This window comes from Apteryx rowi, unplaced genomic scaffold (genome assembly GCF_003343035.1).
Source record: "Apteryx rowi isolate R43461 unplaced genomic scaffold, aptRow1 scaffold_128, whole genome shotgun sequence".
NCBI classification, from domain to species: domain Eukaryota; kingdom Metazoa; phylum Chordata; class Aves; order Apterygiformes; family Apterygidae; genus Apteryx; species Apteryx rowi.
In genome coordinates, this window is record NW_020447508.1 from 204,631 (window position 1) to 222,551 (window position 17,921).

The 17,921-nt window shown below is 39.8% G+C and overlaps 1 protein-coding gene across 2 annotated transcripts in view; it reads right to left on the reverse strand.

Annotated features, from left to right (window-relative positions):
* PCSK2 (proprotein convertase subtilisin/kexin type 2) overlaps nucleotides 1-17,921 on the reverse strand; it is a 117,113-nt gene that overhangs the window by 31,792 nt on the left and 67,400 nt on the right. For both annotated transcript variants that reach the window (XM_026055946.1, XM_026055947.1), the window contains exon 6: nucleotides 3,083-3,159. In XM_026055946.1, coding sequence (XP_025911731.1) covers nucleotides 3,083-3,159 — 77 coding nt within the window. The remainder of the gene's footprint in view (nucleotides 1-3,082; nucleotides 3,160-17,921) is intronic.

A 17,921-nucleotide genomic window follows, 5' to 3' on the forward strand; every position in this document is an offset into this window, starting at 1 on the left:
TTTTAAGCAGAGCAGCTGTGATTAATGTAATACTCTATGCAAAAACCTCTCTATTTTTTCTTGAAGTCTAATAACACTGCACATGCAGCTGGTGGCTCACAAAAGCCCCCTGCTTCGTCTCTTTAAAAGACAGTCCTCTGCTTTTTGTTCCACAAATCTCTTGAATTGCTCACACAGAAACATATTCTTTATAGGAAAAGTGATATTACGATATCCTATTTTGAGTCTGATCCTCCTGTATGCATAAAATTCAATGGCAGATACATCACTGGCTGCAAACTGAGCAAAATGGGGCCCTTATTGTGCATTTCTTTGAATAACTTGCCTGTAACTATTTTTGCGCAGATGTGCCTGTGCAGTTACACATATGGATTGACAGACTCCTGTAGACATAGCTGCAACCTCCCAGTAATAAAAATTCAGGAGTCAGAAGTTATGAAGATAGGTCATACTTGGGCACATCTGCTTGATTAACTGTATAGCACAGAAATAAGCAGAGAAAAATATAGCTGGAACTACTTTCTGAACAGCTGAATACAGTGTGTTTTTTTGTGTCAGCCTGGAGAATATGTGAAATCTTGCATCTTAAAGCCTCCTCCAACTGTGCAGGCAGGAAGTGGATGCTTTTCTGAATATGTGTTGCTCCTGTGATTTACCTTGCAAGGCAGAAAATCCCCTGTCTCACCAAAGGAACCTCAAAGTCCATGACTAAGAGTGCTATACTTTCTAGGTATCATATTTCTCTGGAAAAAAAATGAAGGAGATCAGCAAAGCAATTTTYATATTGATTTTTTCCTCCTGACTCACTGTTTCTCTTCCAGCTGGAACGTCAAACAGAATACAGAGGACCAACGATTTCATTGTGACTAACAGTCATTTCTAGTAACCAAAATCCCAGAGACATCCTGTCCAAATGTTTCGGCATTTGGGTACCCAAGTTAGGATTTGACACTAAGGCATTCTCAGTTCCCTGTCATCTCAAGAAAAGAAATAGAAGGACATGTCACTGTCCACAGAAATTCAGAATCATGCTGTTCTCAATAATTGTAACTCGAGTCTCAGCTGACCATGCTGCTTACTCTCAATTCTTCAGCTGGGTGCCTGAAGTTAGCCAGAGGTATCTGGGGCCAGAGACCAAAATCCTTCCCACATCTGAAATGCCTGAGGCCTGTTTAAGAAACCTTAGGAGGTAACTTTGCCTTCGGGGCCACCTTGCAGAGCATGTGAGGATTGCARACTGCACCCCCCTATAAAATACTTGATAGCAACATAATCAGCTTTAATGGGGCTTGGCAGAGCACACTTAGTTTTATGAAGTTCCACACTGAAAATGACACAACCTACCATTATGCACTAAAGCTAAATTTAATTTTCCTCTGTACTGCTCCAGAGCTAAGTGATATCTTTTTCCTACAAAGATCCTTTGCATAAATAAAGCAAGAAAGGCAGTGGACCTTCACAAATCAGAACCCTAGTCTTTCTCTGACTTTCCATTCACTAATTGGATTCATACTAGTTTAAAAGTGTCAGATGTCCTTTCCTGATATGAAGGAGAAATCTCACTGGTATCTTGCTTTGGCTGAAAAATGGCAGGACTACAAACGAGGACATCACAGCTCCTAAATCTGTTTGATCCGTTCCAGGAAGCCTTTGTCTGAGGTRGAAGCAGCTGCTCCACATCTTTGTAGTGCTACCCTTACAGAACTAAAATGTGATTTCTTAAAAAAAAAGAAAAAAAACCCTCAAAGGCCATTTGTACAGCCATGCTAAGTTAAGAGATGAAAACTGCATCAAATAGGCCTAACGTACAAGCACTATGACTGAGCCCAGAAGCCTGCAAAAGTTTTCAAATCCTCAGTGCTGCTGCTATGTAAGTGCTGACAATTATATTAATTATATTTCAATCTAGAGCAGGTTTGGAAATTTTCACTGAAAATATCCTGAATCAATTTTTGCAAGCCTAAGGTAGAACCTGTCTGAGACCCTGGGGAGTATGTCACAGAGTCAGAGATGCCGGAGGTGCTTGCACTCTGCACCCTGGACTCTGTTAACATCTTGCTAGAAGCAGCAAGTCTGACGCAAAGGGCCTCTTCATGGTGCAGATGAAGAATCCAGGGAACATACRTTTTTTTAAAAAAACTTTCTACACATGTTTCTATTCCAATCAAACCAAAATGAGTTTCAGGAAACAAAAAATGTTATATTTCCTAAAATTTGAAACCTTTTCTTTTGGGCCATTCCCATTTATACCATACCTTGAAGTACACACCTTGACCTGCTGAAAACTGGCTAAGTTCAAAACATATTGAAGAAGAACTGGATCTTGAGCACTCATGATAGTTTAGGGAGAAAAAAACAACAAACACTGTTGCACTGTTGATTCCAGGTTTACAACCAGAAATAACAGGTTCCCAGCCAGTATTCATGGACTTTAATTCCTTCAGTGGTTAAAAATATCTCAGAATCAGCCCTGAAATGCTACCCATGTACATTATCCTTAAATCACAGTGAAAAGACAGATGATTCAGAACTTAAATAAAATTTAATTGTTTTTAAACTGGTCATTCTATACCATGCTGCTTTTCCACCTTCTTAGTCTACAATCAAGTGAAAAGACACTTTTTCCCCAGATTCTTTTCCTGTCAGACTCTCATCTGTATAAAATTCCTCCCTCCGACCTATTCCCTTTCAAAATAACTAAAGGCCATACCAACTGAGACATGATAAAAGGGAAACCAGTCCAAATTGTATTAAACATATACCAAGTTGGGTTATCATAATGTCGTAGGAGAGCTGACAGAAAATAATATGTGGCTATCACCCATGCAAAAAGTTTAAACACATACATTTCTGAAGCAGCAATTTATTTCATAAACCATAAACCAGCTGTTCAGCATTATCTAGAGGTATTTACCTAAAAAATGAAGTCAGAAGTAACCTCTAATTTTCAAGCAGTAGTGAAATAGAGTGCTGAGAACCACAAAATTCAGCAGGAAACAGACACTCCACAAGTATCAGCAAATATACTTACAATTTCCTAAGTGAGCCAAAGTGAATAGCAAACTAAGGAAAACCCACCTACCTGTTAAACCAATCATCTGTATAGCGGGGATAGGGGTAAGGATCATTACTGCTGAAGTCGTAGCTGGCTTTGGCATTCTGGAAAACACAAAGAAGTTCAGTAAGTCAGCAGAAAAGCAGATATACAGGGCAAAGTGGAACACAAATGAGGGGAAATGATGCTTTCTGGGGTGCTCTGCCTCCAGCAGACCACTAGCATTTCTAAATGGTATGGCTAATAGTGAGGTGGTGTGAGAACTCAGGCTACAACTGAGTGACTGCAGGCCCTGCCTCCTCTGGTCATCTGCCTCATACTATAGGTTGTGGCTCCTAAATAACTATTTTCCAAAGACAGAAAGAAATTGGGAGATCTCACCCTGTAAGTAGTGGTTTCTAATTCGTAGTAATGTCTTAGTCAACGCATCCATAGGGAACTTCACTAGGTGGGCTTTTTTTCCCTTGGAAAGCAAATGGCATCCTTTCTCTGATCCCATCCAAGACTTAGCGAGAGTTCTTGTTTTCATTTCAGTGAGCACTGGCTCAGACACTGGACACCATTTCCAAAAATACTTCAGCCCCAGGATCTTTTGTATAGTTTCAGGTTAATTTGGTAACTTCACCGACATTTACAGTAGTACTTAGGTGTCACACGGTGCAGCAGGACAAAGTTTAAACCCTATTTTCCAAATGGTGATGAAAGTGAGCAGAAACTTGCGTCTTCCATCTTTGAATTATTCTTGAAAAAATAATTTACTGTACTAGGCCAAACAGAGTCAGACTTCTAAAAGCATTTCAATGCCTAAAAATGCAAATTTCTCAAAATTCAAATGTTAAATCTTTATTAATGATTGGCATGTATGTCTGAAAATTCCTTTATATATTCTCTTGATTCTTTAGTTGTCTGAACACCTTCAAAAATGTGGCTTTCAAGTGCTTTTGAAAATGTCATCCCATGTCTCTCCTCTTCATATAGAACTAAATAATTAATGATTCTGTCCCATCAGCAAAGTTAAGGACACTTAGCAACTTTTTGATGCTATATCTGAGAAGTGGAAAGTTTCACAAAGTCAAGTGCCATCTTCTTTCTTCTCTCTTAATGAAAAAATAAATAAAGGGTGACTGAAATTAAGCTTTTTAAAATATTTAGAAGCTCCCTCTCAAGTGTATGTTCATAGAGTTTATATTTTAATAAACACCATACTCAAGGAACAAAATTATGTTAATTCTTAATTAATGTGTGCTTGTATTCTTTTTGAGAGTTGGCTGAGCATGCTATTGAAGATAATTTGAGACTTGTGTATGAATAGCTTTGCTCCTAAAAACATTCTCCTTCAGCAGATTCTCAGTTCCTGGGGTACAGGAGCAGGCAGTCCACTGGTAACACCAAAGCCCTTGGGTTTTGGATTCAAAACCTCTAACTCCTAAAACTCTTGTGCCAGAATGAAACAGAGACAACATTGTTCTTGATCCTTGAAGTGTAAAACTAAGCATCTTTCAAGTTACTGCACAGTGATTTTTTGGGTGATGATTTCAGGAAGCCTGGTCCTTTCTAATCATCATGGACAATAAATATTCTTCAGAATATGAATGCAGTAGAGATTTGCAGAATGCCTATCATGCAGCTGGCTGCTGTCCTCCAGCTCAGATATAGTTGAATCCCTCTGTGAGTACCTTTATTGATCTCTCAGTATCTTTAAACTATGGTCCTGATTTTTAGCCTGAAGATGCCTTCCAATAATTTCAGCTATAGCCACAGATTCTCAGTGCTTCTAAGACTCCGTGCCCAGATGTATGTTTAATCTACTTCTTTTAATTATCACAACTGTTTATACAGAACTTTGAATGGCATGGATTTGTATGAGCTGAGAATAAATAGAATGTGATCTTTCAACCAGGAAAAGAAGGGGAATTTCAGAATGGTCTATAAATCATGAACAGCTCAGAGATGGTGGACAGGGAGTTTTTATTTACTACTTCTCATAATACAAGAACTAGCAGGAACTCATAGAAATTACCAAAGGGGAGATATTTAGAAGAAGCAGAAAACAAGAAGTACTTTTCCATAAACCAAGTAATGAGTTATAGGATCCTTTAGTACCCAGCAATGCAGAGGTCAAAAGCCTAAATGAAATCAAAAAGAGATTAGACAAATTAGTGGAAAATAAATCTGGAAGAGATATTAGATGCTGTGGTTCCTCCTTCTCCAATAATCCATAAAGCAGTGCATGCTAGAAGCCGGGAGGCCATACCATGTAGATATCCCACAGTCTTTGAATCAGTGATCATTATGCTCTCCAAAAACCCATTACCAGCCACTGTTAGAGGCAAGATCCTGAGCTAGCTGACTTTGGGCCTCACTCAGCAAGCCTGTATGTGGCATGCTATCATGTGTTAGATGGTACTGCAGTGCTGTGCTCCCCTGTATCACATGCATACACAAGTTGAGATCCTACAGCTGGTGCTAAACTACTGAGGAAATGGCAAGGGTTGGTAACTGCCAGGCRGATGAGCTGACGCTGGGAGTAGCCTTCTGGGGTCACAGTGGTAACCCTCACAAGTCACTTCACTTTTCTGTTCCTGTTTCCAGAATTTTAAAGTGCTCCCAGGCACCTCTGTTATGTGCGACCTGTGTTACTGCAACTACAGTTAGTAATATGGCATTACGTTACAGGCATGGCTCCCTCTGGGGTTGGGGTAACAATTGCTACAGCGGAAGGTATTAGGTCTTACTCTAAAGGCAGTGAATGTGAATCATATTCTGCAGACCGAGACAGGAAGATGCAACATAAGCACTAACAGGTACATTAACTCAGGCTAAAAACTTCCCCTTTGTATAGCTGTAAAAGGCTATTTCTACCATTGTGGGAATTTCAGGGCTAATGCCATCTGTTTTGTGGACTACCACAATTCACACAGGAGGCAGGTGACATTCTGCAAGTGTCCCGGGGGACAAAAGCTGCGTGGCAGAAACACCCCATCTTAACACAGCAGAGGAAGTCTGGATTCTGCAGTGTCAGGGGGATCTGTTACAAGGATTTCTACAAGTGGCCAGGTTTCATCCAACACAAGGCAGTACAAAGAAATGAACTGGTCAACAGAAGATTCAGTCCTGTTCCTCATTAACAACTGCAGTATCTACTGCTAGCAGGACAAGCTGGAAAACCACATGATAGAGTAAAGTTGAAATAGAAATGATGACTCTGAGTAAATTAAATAGAAGATAAAAACTACAGAATCTAGGCTTGGCAACCTTTGGAGAGAAATGCATTTCAATCACAAATGAAAGTAACTTTCCTATGCTACTACCTTGGACTAGGCTGGGGTATTATGCAGACTGCAGGTAACCAAGCTTAGTTCTAACTATTTCAGATCTTTTCTTTCACGTAGGTATGGTCTAACTCAGTATTAAATGTGATGAGTTTAATATATTGTCAGTTCCTCGTTCACTCAGAACTTCTGTTTTCACTTGGAAAGTATTTTATGAATGAGAATTTAAACTTGACTGTGGGTCAGCTGAACTTTTTTCTCATCTGGAAGAAATGCAGTCCTACACCTATAGACCCTAAGTTCAAAGGAAGTCTGGTGTGGCTAATTTTTGAGGAAAACATCAAACATGCAAGCATCTCATGGAAGCTCTCAGCTGCTCTTGACTCTAAGAATGAGGGAGCTGTGCAGAGAATTAGCAATGGAAAAGTCCTTTTAGCTGTGCAGATGTATCGCTCAATGTTCAGAGAAGCAACATGCAAATGGATTCCACAAATGATTCAGACCACCCTCCAGCAGACTAGTTCTGCTGCATGTCCAGCGTAACCAACTGTCAGGTTATGGAAAGGTTGCTTTAGACAAGCTTTAAACAAAATTGTGCAACGCTTCTGAATTCTGTATCTCTTATTTGCTTAATTTTGGATCACTATATTCAAAGGAAAAAGATATCTAATGCAGCAGGAATCATCCACAAAATGCAGAATTAAGAAGAATTCTTGGAAAGAAAACAACTGCTGACTGCAAGATTTATCTTCATTAGGGTCTTTGAAATAAGACAGCAAGTTTCAGCTTCACGAATGAATATTCCGCCCACACTGTAAAAGCAGTAGAACTGGTAACGAAACAGCAGTGACAAGTATTAATGGACTGTTTCAAGTTCCTAATTTAAAGATCAAATTCTTAAATATCTAGCCAGAACCTTCTTTTTTACGTAAACCAGTGACAAATAAGATCAGTTTCTACTCCGGACCAAAAAGGGAACTGCTACAGTTGATAACCAAAATGTTTCATCTGTTATCTGCAGCTTTTGATGTAGTGTTTTGTGGAAGCAAATATTAAAATCCATGATCTATCATTTTCCTCCTTGGGCTGGACTCCCTAACAGACAGCAAGAGGGAGCTTATTACTGAATCGAAGAYGTAATCGGGACAGGAACCCAGGGACAAACAAGAACAGGATCAGGAGGCAACCAAAACCAATGCAGATGAGGATTTGCAGCAGCACAGTGAAATTAAAACATTTTGGTTTTCAGTTCAAGTGATTCAGCTTCCAGTTTTAGTGCCAAACTAGTCTACCCGCAGTTATTTCTGTTAGACTTGAAATGTCTAATATTTGKTTTTCCATATCTAAGCTAGTTGCCTGGTCTTTCTCCACCATCTGTGGAGAAAGTCATCTCCAGTGAGCAACTCACGCCACCTATCTTAGGCACTGATCGTACACTGGGGTTTAGACTTAGACTAGTCATTAGACTAATAGTGTTTGAACAAGATGAATCCCATCCCTCATGTTCAATCAAAACCAGTTCTTTGTTGCAAAGCAATTTGAACCTGATGTTTATCAGTCACTATATATATATAATTATATACAAATAATAAATATTATTATATAATGAAAATGGATGTACTGCTATTACAGAGAATTATCTTGTATTTTAAGGCATATCTCTATTTTTTTCTTTCTAGCATCCTGCACCTCTATCCCAAATAAGATGCTAACATGCTAACAAAAAAGTACTGGATCAGATGAGAACATCCTTTCAAACATTAATCAAGTACTGGCTTGTATACCACAATACAAATAGATTACTTTTGTCTGTGTATAAAATGCAACTTTTATTAAAAATAAGTTTTGACTGGCATTTTCCAAAGAATTGTCCTATACTTTTTAAAATATATGCAGCAAAACCTTTTTTGCAAAACATTCATTCTGTAAAATATGACAGTAACAATAAATCAACTGTCCCATGTGTTGCTCAGATCTGTAATAAAATTATGTACCTTGAATAATGCAGTAAGCTCATAAATTTTTATATGGCTTTACAAGCCTCTACAGAGTAATTCAAATATACTTCTGTTTTTCTCTGTAACTCAAGAAATTTTCCTATACTCACATGATAGTCCATGAGACAAATAATGAAAGATACAAGTCCCACTGGTCACAATCTAATTCTATTCACGGTATTAAAGCACTGGTGAATTTAATCCAGACATTTGAGGCTTTTAAGAAAAGCAGAAAGATTTTTAACAACAGTGGCATCTGATTTTACCCTCTTCAGACAACTGTAATTCCTTAAATCTGAGGTGGTAAGATACCTTTCGCTTGCTTGATTTTTTTACTGATCCAAAGAGCAAGCAAACCCCTGGGCTCAAATTACAACATGTAACATCTCTGAGAACTGCACAAAAGTAACACTGAAAGTCATATGGTGAAAAATATAATTCGATTTTGTACACACAATCATAAGAAAATGGGGTATGCTCACCGTGAGGCAAAAAAGGAGGCAACATGATATTTTGCCTAGAAGGGGTGCTGCAAGGCTTAAAGGTCACTAATGAAAAATCGAGTCACTGTCGCTAAGTCTGTAGTCAACAGTTAGCCTTCTCCTTTCTGCCATGGGAAGCATGCTGTCTACTTTGCCTTTTGTCCATAGGAAGCCTGTCCAAGAGTATTTCAAAGGAATTTTTGCTATGGCACTCCTGGAGTCAAGATCTCAAACACCATGAATAATAGCATTGTGACTTTTATTTGCACATACAACTAGCTGCAAAGGCCCCAATAAGCTGGAGCACAAGGCACTAGAAGTGGCTGAGTGAGCATTAGCTGTACAGGGACCTCAGGAATAGCAAGCTAGCCTTGTTGTCTTTGGGCCACCATGCAATTTGATGCTAGCAACTGCAACTTGTCTTTGAATATTGTCAAGAATTTAGCTTTTCTTGACCAAGACTACCTGACACATGCTAAGATTGTTCTATATCAGGTTTAATGTTCCCAAGGATGTGTGGCCAAAGACACTGCAAGATACCTTTGCCACAGTAGGAAGAAAAACAACACATGTTCTTGCATGCAAAGAGCCCCGTCCTGCTGGATTCTCCCCCTGTCCCAGCCTGCGAGGCAGCAGTCAGGCCCCTCCCCAGGCTGAGTCCCACCGCCTGTGCTTTGGTCTGCAGTCAAAGCCCAGGGCCCTCCAAGACTTTGACAGACCTCTGTATCCTGCTACAGGTAGAAAAGTCAATACATAGCATTTTGTCATTTTCAAGGAAAAAAGACTTCCACATTCCTCTTCTAAATAATTATTTTGTTTTCAAAAAGCAAACACTCAAACCCTAAATAAAGCATTTTGGTCAACCTACCTCCCCCCCAAAAAAAAAGAAAAAAAAGAAAAAAAAGAAAAAAGGTTCTAACATTTTTTGAAAGAGGAACTGAAAAAAACTTGCCACCATTCAAATAGTTCTTTTCTACATGACCCAATTTACATGTCTGATATTACTATCCAGGAAATCCAGAGCTGCATTCAAGACCTTGTCAACACCATGAGTATATCCATAAAGTAATGGGTCATGTTCAAAGGTGTTAACCTTAAAGGGCGAATTCAATATCTGGGAACACTTTAGTCTCCCTCCAGAAATATTATTAGTAAGTTTTGTACCCAGTTCTTTACAGGTACATCATAAAAGAAAAAATACTCAGCCAGACAAAACCAGTCAGCTCTTGAATAATGAATAAGGCAGCAGCACACTCTTCTGCTGTCCTCCTTTTCAAAACTGTCACTGGATAATACATCAGAGCATCATTTGAAACGAATAGAGTAAAGAAGTGTGCTGGGGCCTGAATAACACCTGAGGTGCCCATGAATTCTGCTCGTATTCCATTTTCAGGTATTCACTAGAGGCCCTGCTGGTCCACAAAATGAGCAATTACCAGCAAGTGCAGAGCACACTGCAATGGTGATTTCAGAATGCAAAGCACCTCTGCTGCACAGAGCAGCCAAGTGGAACACGGCACTGTGAAATAAGTAATTCAAAATAAAAACATATGAAAGATTACTGGAGCAGGGCTCCTCTTTGATGCCATTCATTTCACGAATAACTAACATGACTGTATTGCTCCTGATTAGTTTATCCTACATATAGAGCAAAGCCTGGGTTTCCCCAGAATATTTGCTGGATAAAGCTGGTTTATTGAAATGGAAATGTTTTGGGAGGAGGCTCTGATATGGAGGAAATGATGATGGACCCCATTTGGCTCCTCGACCTATTTGTCTTGCCCTTCAGCAGCCTGTTAGCTGCCGAGGAAACCAATTTCCAGCCTCCTGGATCAACTGATAGGCCAATAAGGAGATGCATCCCTGCATTTCCCAGGTCCGAAGCTCCTGGGCTCCACAAGCCACACGCCACGAGGCTGCCAGGCCCCACAAATAACAGGCAGGACCCTGGGAGCAGGGGGAACTTCACAAATCCACAGCAGCACTCCCAGATCTGTCACCGCACGTTGCACTGGGGACTGCCCCAAACTACGGGCCCAAAGGCTCCCACCTTCTGACTCTCTGATTTTCCTTTCAGAGGGGTTTTGAGATTTCTTTACCCTTATCTGAATGAAACCAATTTCAGTAAAATAGATTAGCTTTTTTTTCCCCACATCTCTCTTTTGTGGTCACAAAGACAGCTTTGTTTAATTGGACATTTTTATAGTTACCCCTGGAAAACCTCTTTCCTCAATTTCCTTAACACTCATTAAGAATTTGGGAATAGGTCAAAAGCCAAACTGCTGGAATTATGGCCAAAAGAGGATAAACTAACTATAAACAACATATGACTACTGCTTAATTTGTAACAATAAAAATACTTGTGGTAATTAATATTAGAGTTATTAGAATTTATAGCAAGATAAATGTTTGCTGTTTCACCTCTGATGTGCTGCTTCACCTCTGATGTATCCCTAATTTTCAGAGGGGTGCATAAGAGTCTTTGAGATATGCCTGCAACATACTCAGTGGGTAGTGAATGGTCATAGGGTGGCATGTTGCTAAGGCAATTAAACTAATAAAATAAAATAAAAATAAAATAAGTTAAGGTAATTAATTACTGTTAATACCTTTCAGGGCAAGTGGCAAATTCAAAGCTTCGAACTATGGAAGGAAATCTTTCTTGCTTTCTTTAATGYAGGGAAAAAAAGTAGTATCTGAGTGGCTATAGACATATGATCCATTGGATTATTTTACCATAATAGTACATACAAAGACTGTGATGACTTTTACTGAAAAATGCTGAGTACACACTTCATTTGGCCTCACAGTGTTTCATTTTATTAAAAATCTGGCTCACATTCCCTTTCCAATACATGATTTTTTCCTTGTACTGATACTTTCATTTTGCATTAGTGTCACCTACTGAAGTTGAGAGATTAACAGAGGTATAAAGCTGGCAGCAGAGAAATGAGATTCAGGTCCATTACTCTTAGTTATATTCCTATAAGAAATAACTGCCGAGTTTGTCAGTAGGTCAAATACGCCTTGGGTGCTGAACTGCAGTGATGGTTGCACTCACAGGGTTTTGATGGCAGCCAGCATGTAACACCTCTTTAAGGGATGAGCCGGAAGAGAAGGGCAGCCAAGCACACTCACTCCTGTCAGTGGGCCTGATCCAAAGCCTACTGAAACCAGCCACGGGCTATCCCACCAACTTTGGTAGGCAGGATTCATACCACACTCAGCATAAAGGCCTCTTCCTTAAATRCCATGTGCCATCAGTGGCAGAACATCTTCAGCTCAGAGTCTGCAATACAAATTAAGCAGTACAAGTCTGAACCAATTTCTTTAGTGTGACATGGTCACAGCAAAGAGCAGCCACTTGTGCTGGGAGAGCAAACACTTCCTTGCTGCTCTGTGTTACTAGCAGGCTTTGGCACCCTTATCGCTCTCCATGGTGGCAAAGGCAACATAGTCGGAGTTGTTAGAAACTGGTCAATTATCAGCAATGTTTACAGCAAAGTGCAGGATACTAGACATGCACTTGTAAGACAAAATTGGCAAGATATTACGGTTGCTCTCTTTAATGGGTTACGGCAATCAGGTTGTCACCGAAAGGACAAACCACAGCTTTGGAGAAGAGGGAAATCAAAGTGGCTCAGATGGTTTTGGGAGCTACCTACAATAGACAGACTTGGTCCATAGTGCTTATGGAGAAGGGAGGGAGGGGGAGGTGAGGGAGACCTATTCAGGTGATATTGAAGAACTGAAAGCCAAAGAACAGACAAACACAGGAGAGTGGTTGGGTTACTTCTTGTTCTGAAAGGTTTTTCACCTGACAAGGGAAGAAACAGTTAACAAATACTCAAGTAGTGTTTCACTTAAATTGCACAAATATGAAAGAAGATGAAGGGACACATAGCAATGATATTGCAGGCAAATTAAAAGGAGGTGAGCATTTTGGAGAAGAGACTCAAAAAACACAATGCAAGCTATTATCTACATTTCTTTTGCCACAAAAAGCAACCACAGGTCGACTTACATGCCTTAGAATTATAAGCTCTTGAAGATCTACTCTGTTTTATTGCAGTTGCATACTGACCTCATTAGCATAGTTTGAGAGCATCCTGGGGAATATTAATGATGTGACTAATATCTGTAAAGACATGCTGGGTTCTCAAGGCCTTTAATGTACCCACTTATATGCTTTTTCATTAATTATACATCATTTGCATTGTTTATTCTGTGTGGAAGTCAGCAAGACCAATGTACAATTAAGTCCAAAATTCCAGGGGGAGAAGGTGGGATCTTCAGAAAAAACATTCTCAAGTAAATCTACACATACCATACATTCATAACTGTTTATGCTTTTGTAAATAGTATGTGATAACTTGCATTTCATAAATAAGCTGTTTTCTTAAAGATTAGTATATCTGATCATAGCTAATGTTTTCACAGCAATTTATTGGATGCATAAATTTAGAATTGTTCTAGACATCATTAGCTGACTGAATGAAAGCTTCAGAATTACATCAGTCAGACATGGTAACACTGCTGACTAATTTTGCAACTCAGTTAAGTGCCATTGAATTAAAGTGATTTAGTTTCTCACAACAAGTAATTCTAAAAAAACATGTGTCAGCATTGAAATTATCAAGTCCTTGAACATTGCACAGTTTTTGTACTCTCCTTTGCTCATACTCAAAGAAAACGAGACACCTCCCTTAATAAAATTCAGACCACAACCTGCCTACAGAACATTTCTAGAGATCCTCAATTTAAATCAAAACTTAGAGCAAGGTCAGCACAGGGAATGTGCGACTGAGGTATGCACTAATATATTCATTTTACTTTCACCAGACAGCAGTTACACAGCAGCAGAAATAGCAGAAATTTCATCATGCACAAGCTCTAGTTCCACACTAAGAGTTGTTATCCTGGGCAGTCACGTTTCCAGAGCTTTTAGTACCGATACTAGCTCAGCTGAAGATAGGAAGGCTATGTCTCTGACTGTGATGATTAAACAAAGGAGTACACAGGACAACAAACATTACAAGCCTGTTATTTATACGATCTGCCAAATTTCTGACTGCTCTGAACTTAATGGAAAAACTACCAGTGACTTCAATGAGGCCAACATTTTATCAGACGTTGTGCACTGTTATTCTGTTCCCCTGTAATAAATGTTCATTATGCTTATTGCTTCTGTAAGGAACACAACAGAAAATGAAGAGCGTTATATTTAAATCTGAGCAATGTGAAATAGGGCAGGCATTTAAAAATATTTTAAACACCCACATAGCATACCAGAAGATCTGCCGAGCAGCAGAACAGTAATACGGAGAACACAAATGCATACAACGAAAATCAAACAATACAAAGCGAACATCTGTGAAGTCCAGACGAAGTGCCAGGACAGAAAAAAAATGAATTAATTTCAAATGAACCAAAATAATGTATAGACACAGTGAAGGAGAGGTGTTTAAGTACTGGCTATCATCTGCATCTTTATCCACTGTGTTTACACTAGCATGGTTTAATGACTTACCACCCTTCAGCTGAGCCGCCTGCTAACTGCATGGGCTTAGCCGATTGTAAATGTAAGATAAAGCATGCCAGTTTTAACCCCTTCCACTGAGGTTTTATGTTGAAAGGGTCTTATCCTGTATTTGCCACTTGCTAAGAGCTCGTGCATAAAGATCTGCAGGGCAGTGTTCAGCCGTTGTCTGGATGGGCAGAAGGAACCAGCCTAAYAGCATGGATACTGCCACATCGTACTCCCAGAGCACATTCAGTGCAGATGGTGCTAACATTGGGATCAGCCCCACTCTCCTCATAAAGGAGCCACACTCTGCAATTTTTCAATGCAGCTGACTTGCACTGAATGTGTAAATTGAGCTGCAGCAACTTAATCCTGTATGTGATCTCTATTTTTCAGCAACAATAGGTTGTGGACTTAATTCTCATCTCAGTTATGTGAGAATGAACCAGCAGTGACTGCCTAGCTAGAAAACTTGCTCAAGGGAGAGAAAAGTCAAGATTCTCTTAGAGCCTTTGGTATTTTCATTTCTTCATCCCACCTTTTCAGTAAAAAAACTGGCAACTCCTGTAATGCAAGCCCCAAGCCACATACTGCTCTCAATGGCAACGAAAGATCATCTCGGCTTTGCAGTAAATAACAGTGGCAAAGCCCTAGGTATGTGAATGTTCCCGTCATCACTCTCAGGATCAGCTCCTTAGGAGGCACTGAGGAACCGACAAACAAATGCTGGTGTGTACGTACATATTTCTGTCATTCTGTTTTCTCAATAAAGAAGGGAACTACGGCATCAAATTGAAGGCCACTGTAGATGCAGAACCATTCTCTTGATTTCATGACACCTGATACGGGTAGTGACTGCTGAGACACAGCCTGAGGTGGGAACGGCGTGAGATGCACTGTTCCTGCGTCAGCAGTGCAAGGTTTGCATGCTAACACAGTACAGTTGGAGCAGGATCCTGCCTACAGCTGGTCACAGCTGCAGGCTTTGCATCCAGCGATGAAAGGTGACAACCTCACAAATTCACATATCTTGTGGTGGCTACGATACCTCATTCCAGAGTAGTTGTAGCTCTATGAAATGTCATTGTTGCTCAGATGAAGACTGCAAAAGAAAACAGGCTCCTCCTGCCTCCCTGCTCTCTTCTTCTACAAGTTTTTCTTACCCCCAAAGGGTGTGGCCAAAACTCTCTTTTTAAAACCAGTTTCACACCTGCTAATGAACAATAGGGTTGAGAATTTGACTCTCCTTGCCAAAACCATTATTGGGCCTGAAAGTCTCCCCCTAACATCAGTCAAAATTTTTCTGAAGCTTTGTAAGAGATCAATGTTTCCTGCATGCACTAACTCAGACTTCCTTGGTGACACCTTGGTAGTTGAAATGCAACAACTATAGCACAAATCTGAATTAAGTCCTATTTCCATGCTGAAGGATATTCAGGGATTTCAGTGTTGATTAGTGTCTTAAGCAAGACGAACAGGTGAAATAATCATTCTTGGAAAAAACAGGAAGTCCAAAAGTTTTCCATTTGGAAAAACTGCARTAGGTTTTTGCCTTTTTCAATCAAAAACGTAATGTTGTCACTTTGGGGATATAGAAGTTCTTTATTTCATTTTGCTGAACTTTGTTTTAAAATTAAATGGTGTGTACTGCCTCCAGGGGATTATGCCTCTGACCATGTTCTCCCAAGTGGACCATGCACCAGAGTGGGATTTTGTTGTTGCTGTTGTTTTAATTCAGTGTGTTCTGGAAGTAAAATATTTAAACTTAGGCTGAACTGACCCAAACTGAAAAATATTTCACTTTTATTTTCCCATGGACACTTTCATTTTATAAAAACTCGCTTTCATTAGCAAAAACATTGTTCCAAAGGAAGACTTCTGACCAGTTCTGAAAACCAATTGGTCTGCAGAAAGGGAGGCAATACAAAAAACAAAATAAAAGAATGCCAGATTCCTCCATAGCGAACAGTAAGCACTGACAACTCTATTTTTCTTATCCAAATAAAAGAAGAAAATATTTGCAAAAAAGCTTACTTGGAGAAGCCCAGGAGAGAGGGACAAGCAACTTTCAAAAGTGTCTGCCAGAACTAATGCAGAAATGTCCTTATCTGCTCTCTTCCACCCCTGTGCATTTCTCATTTCAATGATCTTAATTTACTTTCCCTGGAAGATGCCTTAAGTGAAAATTAATACCACTGCTTAATGATTAAAGTGATTAGCAACCTTGCACTTTCTCGGTGTGCAGCTGATTAATTAAGTACATTGATTATAAAGAAAAATAAGTGTTGGGGACAATGTGTGGTCTTTAGCTTGCAAAATGAGTGTCTTTGGCATCATGTCACATTGCCTACATACCAGGCATACATTTAACTTGAAGAACATCCCCTTGAGATGGTTCTAATACAGAAGAAAGCTGGAAACTGCTGGCAGCATTCATTGCTTTGAAAATAATGTCAGGCAACTGGAACTACAATATCGTAGTATCTTTCTGATTCCAAAGGAATAGTACTTCAAGAATATTTTACAGCCAACATAAATCAGTGCACCCCCCTCAAGAGGCCAAAGTCAGTGGAGCAATGCCAATTAACAGCAGCTGAATAGGTGGTGCTTAGCTCTAAGCCCCATAACACGGCAAGTGTTTGACGTAAAGATCTCTCATATTAGAGTTTAGCAAAGCAGTTAGCGTAACACCTTTTGCTGTGAAAAATCCTGTTTTCAGCTGCAAACACAGCTCTGTGCGTGACACAAAACATACCTCATTCAAGGCAATCACACCTCCTTCACAGCTTGCAGCCTCTGCTGAGAAAGCCTCTGTGTATGTCCTCTGGCCATATGAAATGAACCTGAGGAGGACTAGTCTTCAAATCCTTTTGGCTCTTCCACCTTTTAAATTCAGTTGAAAGCTAGAAGGCTTTGATAACATCCATGTTACAAAACACTTTTGTCTTTCATGAAGTAAGATGACACTGATGTCTCCTACACATAGCATCATGGCTTCTCTCTCCTACCAGCAGTGAGCACGTTAAATTGCTACAAGGTAGAGGCGAGGAACTTCAGAGTCATTTTTATTAGACTGCAGTACACAAGCTCCACTGTAAGAGGTACTTACAGAAACAATTGCTGTCAGGAGGAGGGGAGGACTGTTTGCAGGACCCCACTGTTTTCCAAGGTGTGAAACCTTTTCTGTACATGGTAAACCTAGGAGAGCCTTCCAGGTCCACAGAGAGCCTCACTCTGAGGAGCCTTACTTCACCAAGTCTGAAACAAAGAATTTCATTCTCTTCCCAGTTGCTTCTAATTTATGCTGGTGAAACTCCATTGCCTTGCATACCACTGAGAATGCTCATCATCTAAATGCCAAAAGCAGCTTTCTAGGTGCTAGAAGCCACCTGAGCAGAATAAATAGCCCAACAGAAGGCCATCAATTTCTGTTGCTAAGGCATCAGTCAGCCTGGCATGTAAACACTTGATCCATCCTTTTACCCTGGCAAAAAAAAGGTTTCATTTTCTCTGTCTCAACAATTTCTTGATGAAATTTCTGCCACAGTTTACTTTAACAGCATCCATCAAACAGTGTGCTCAATGGATTTT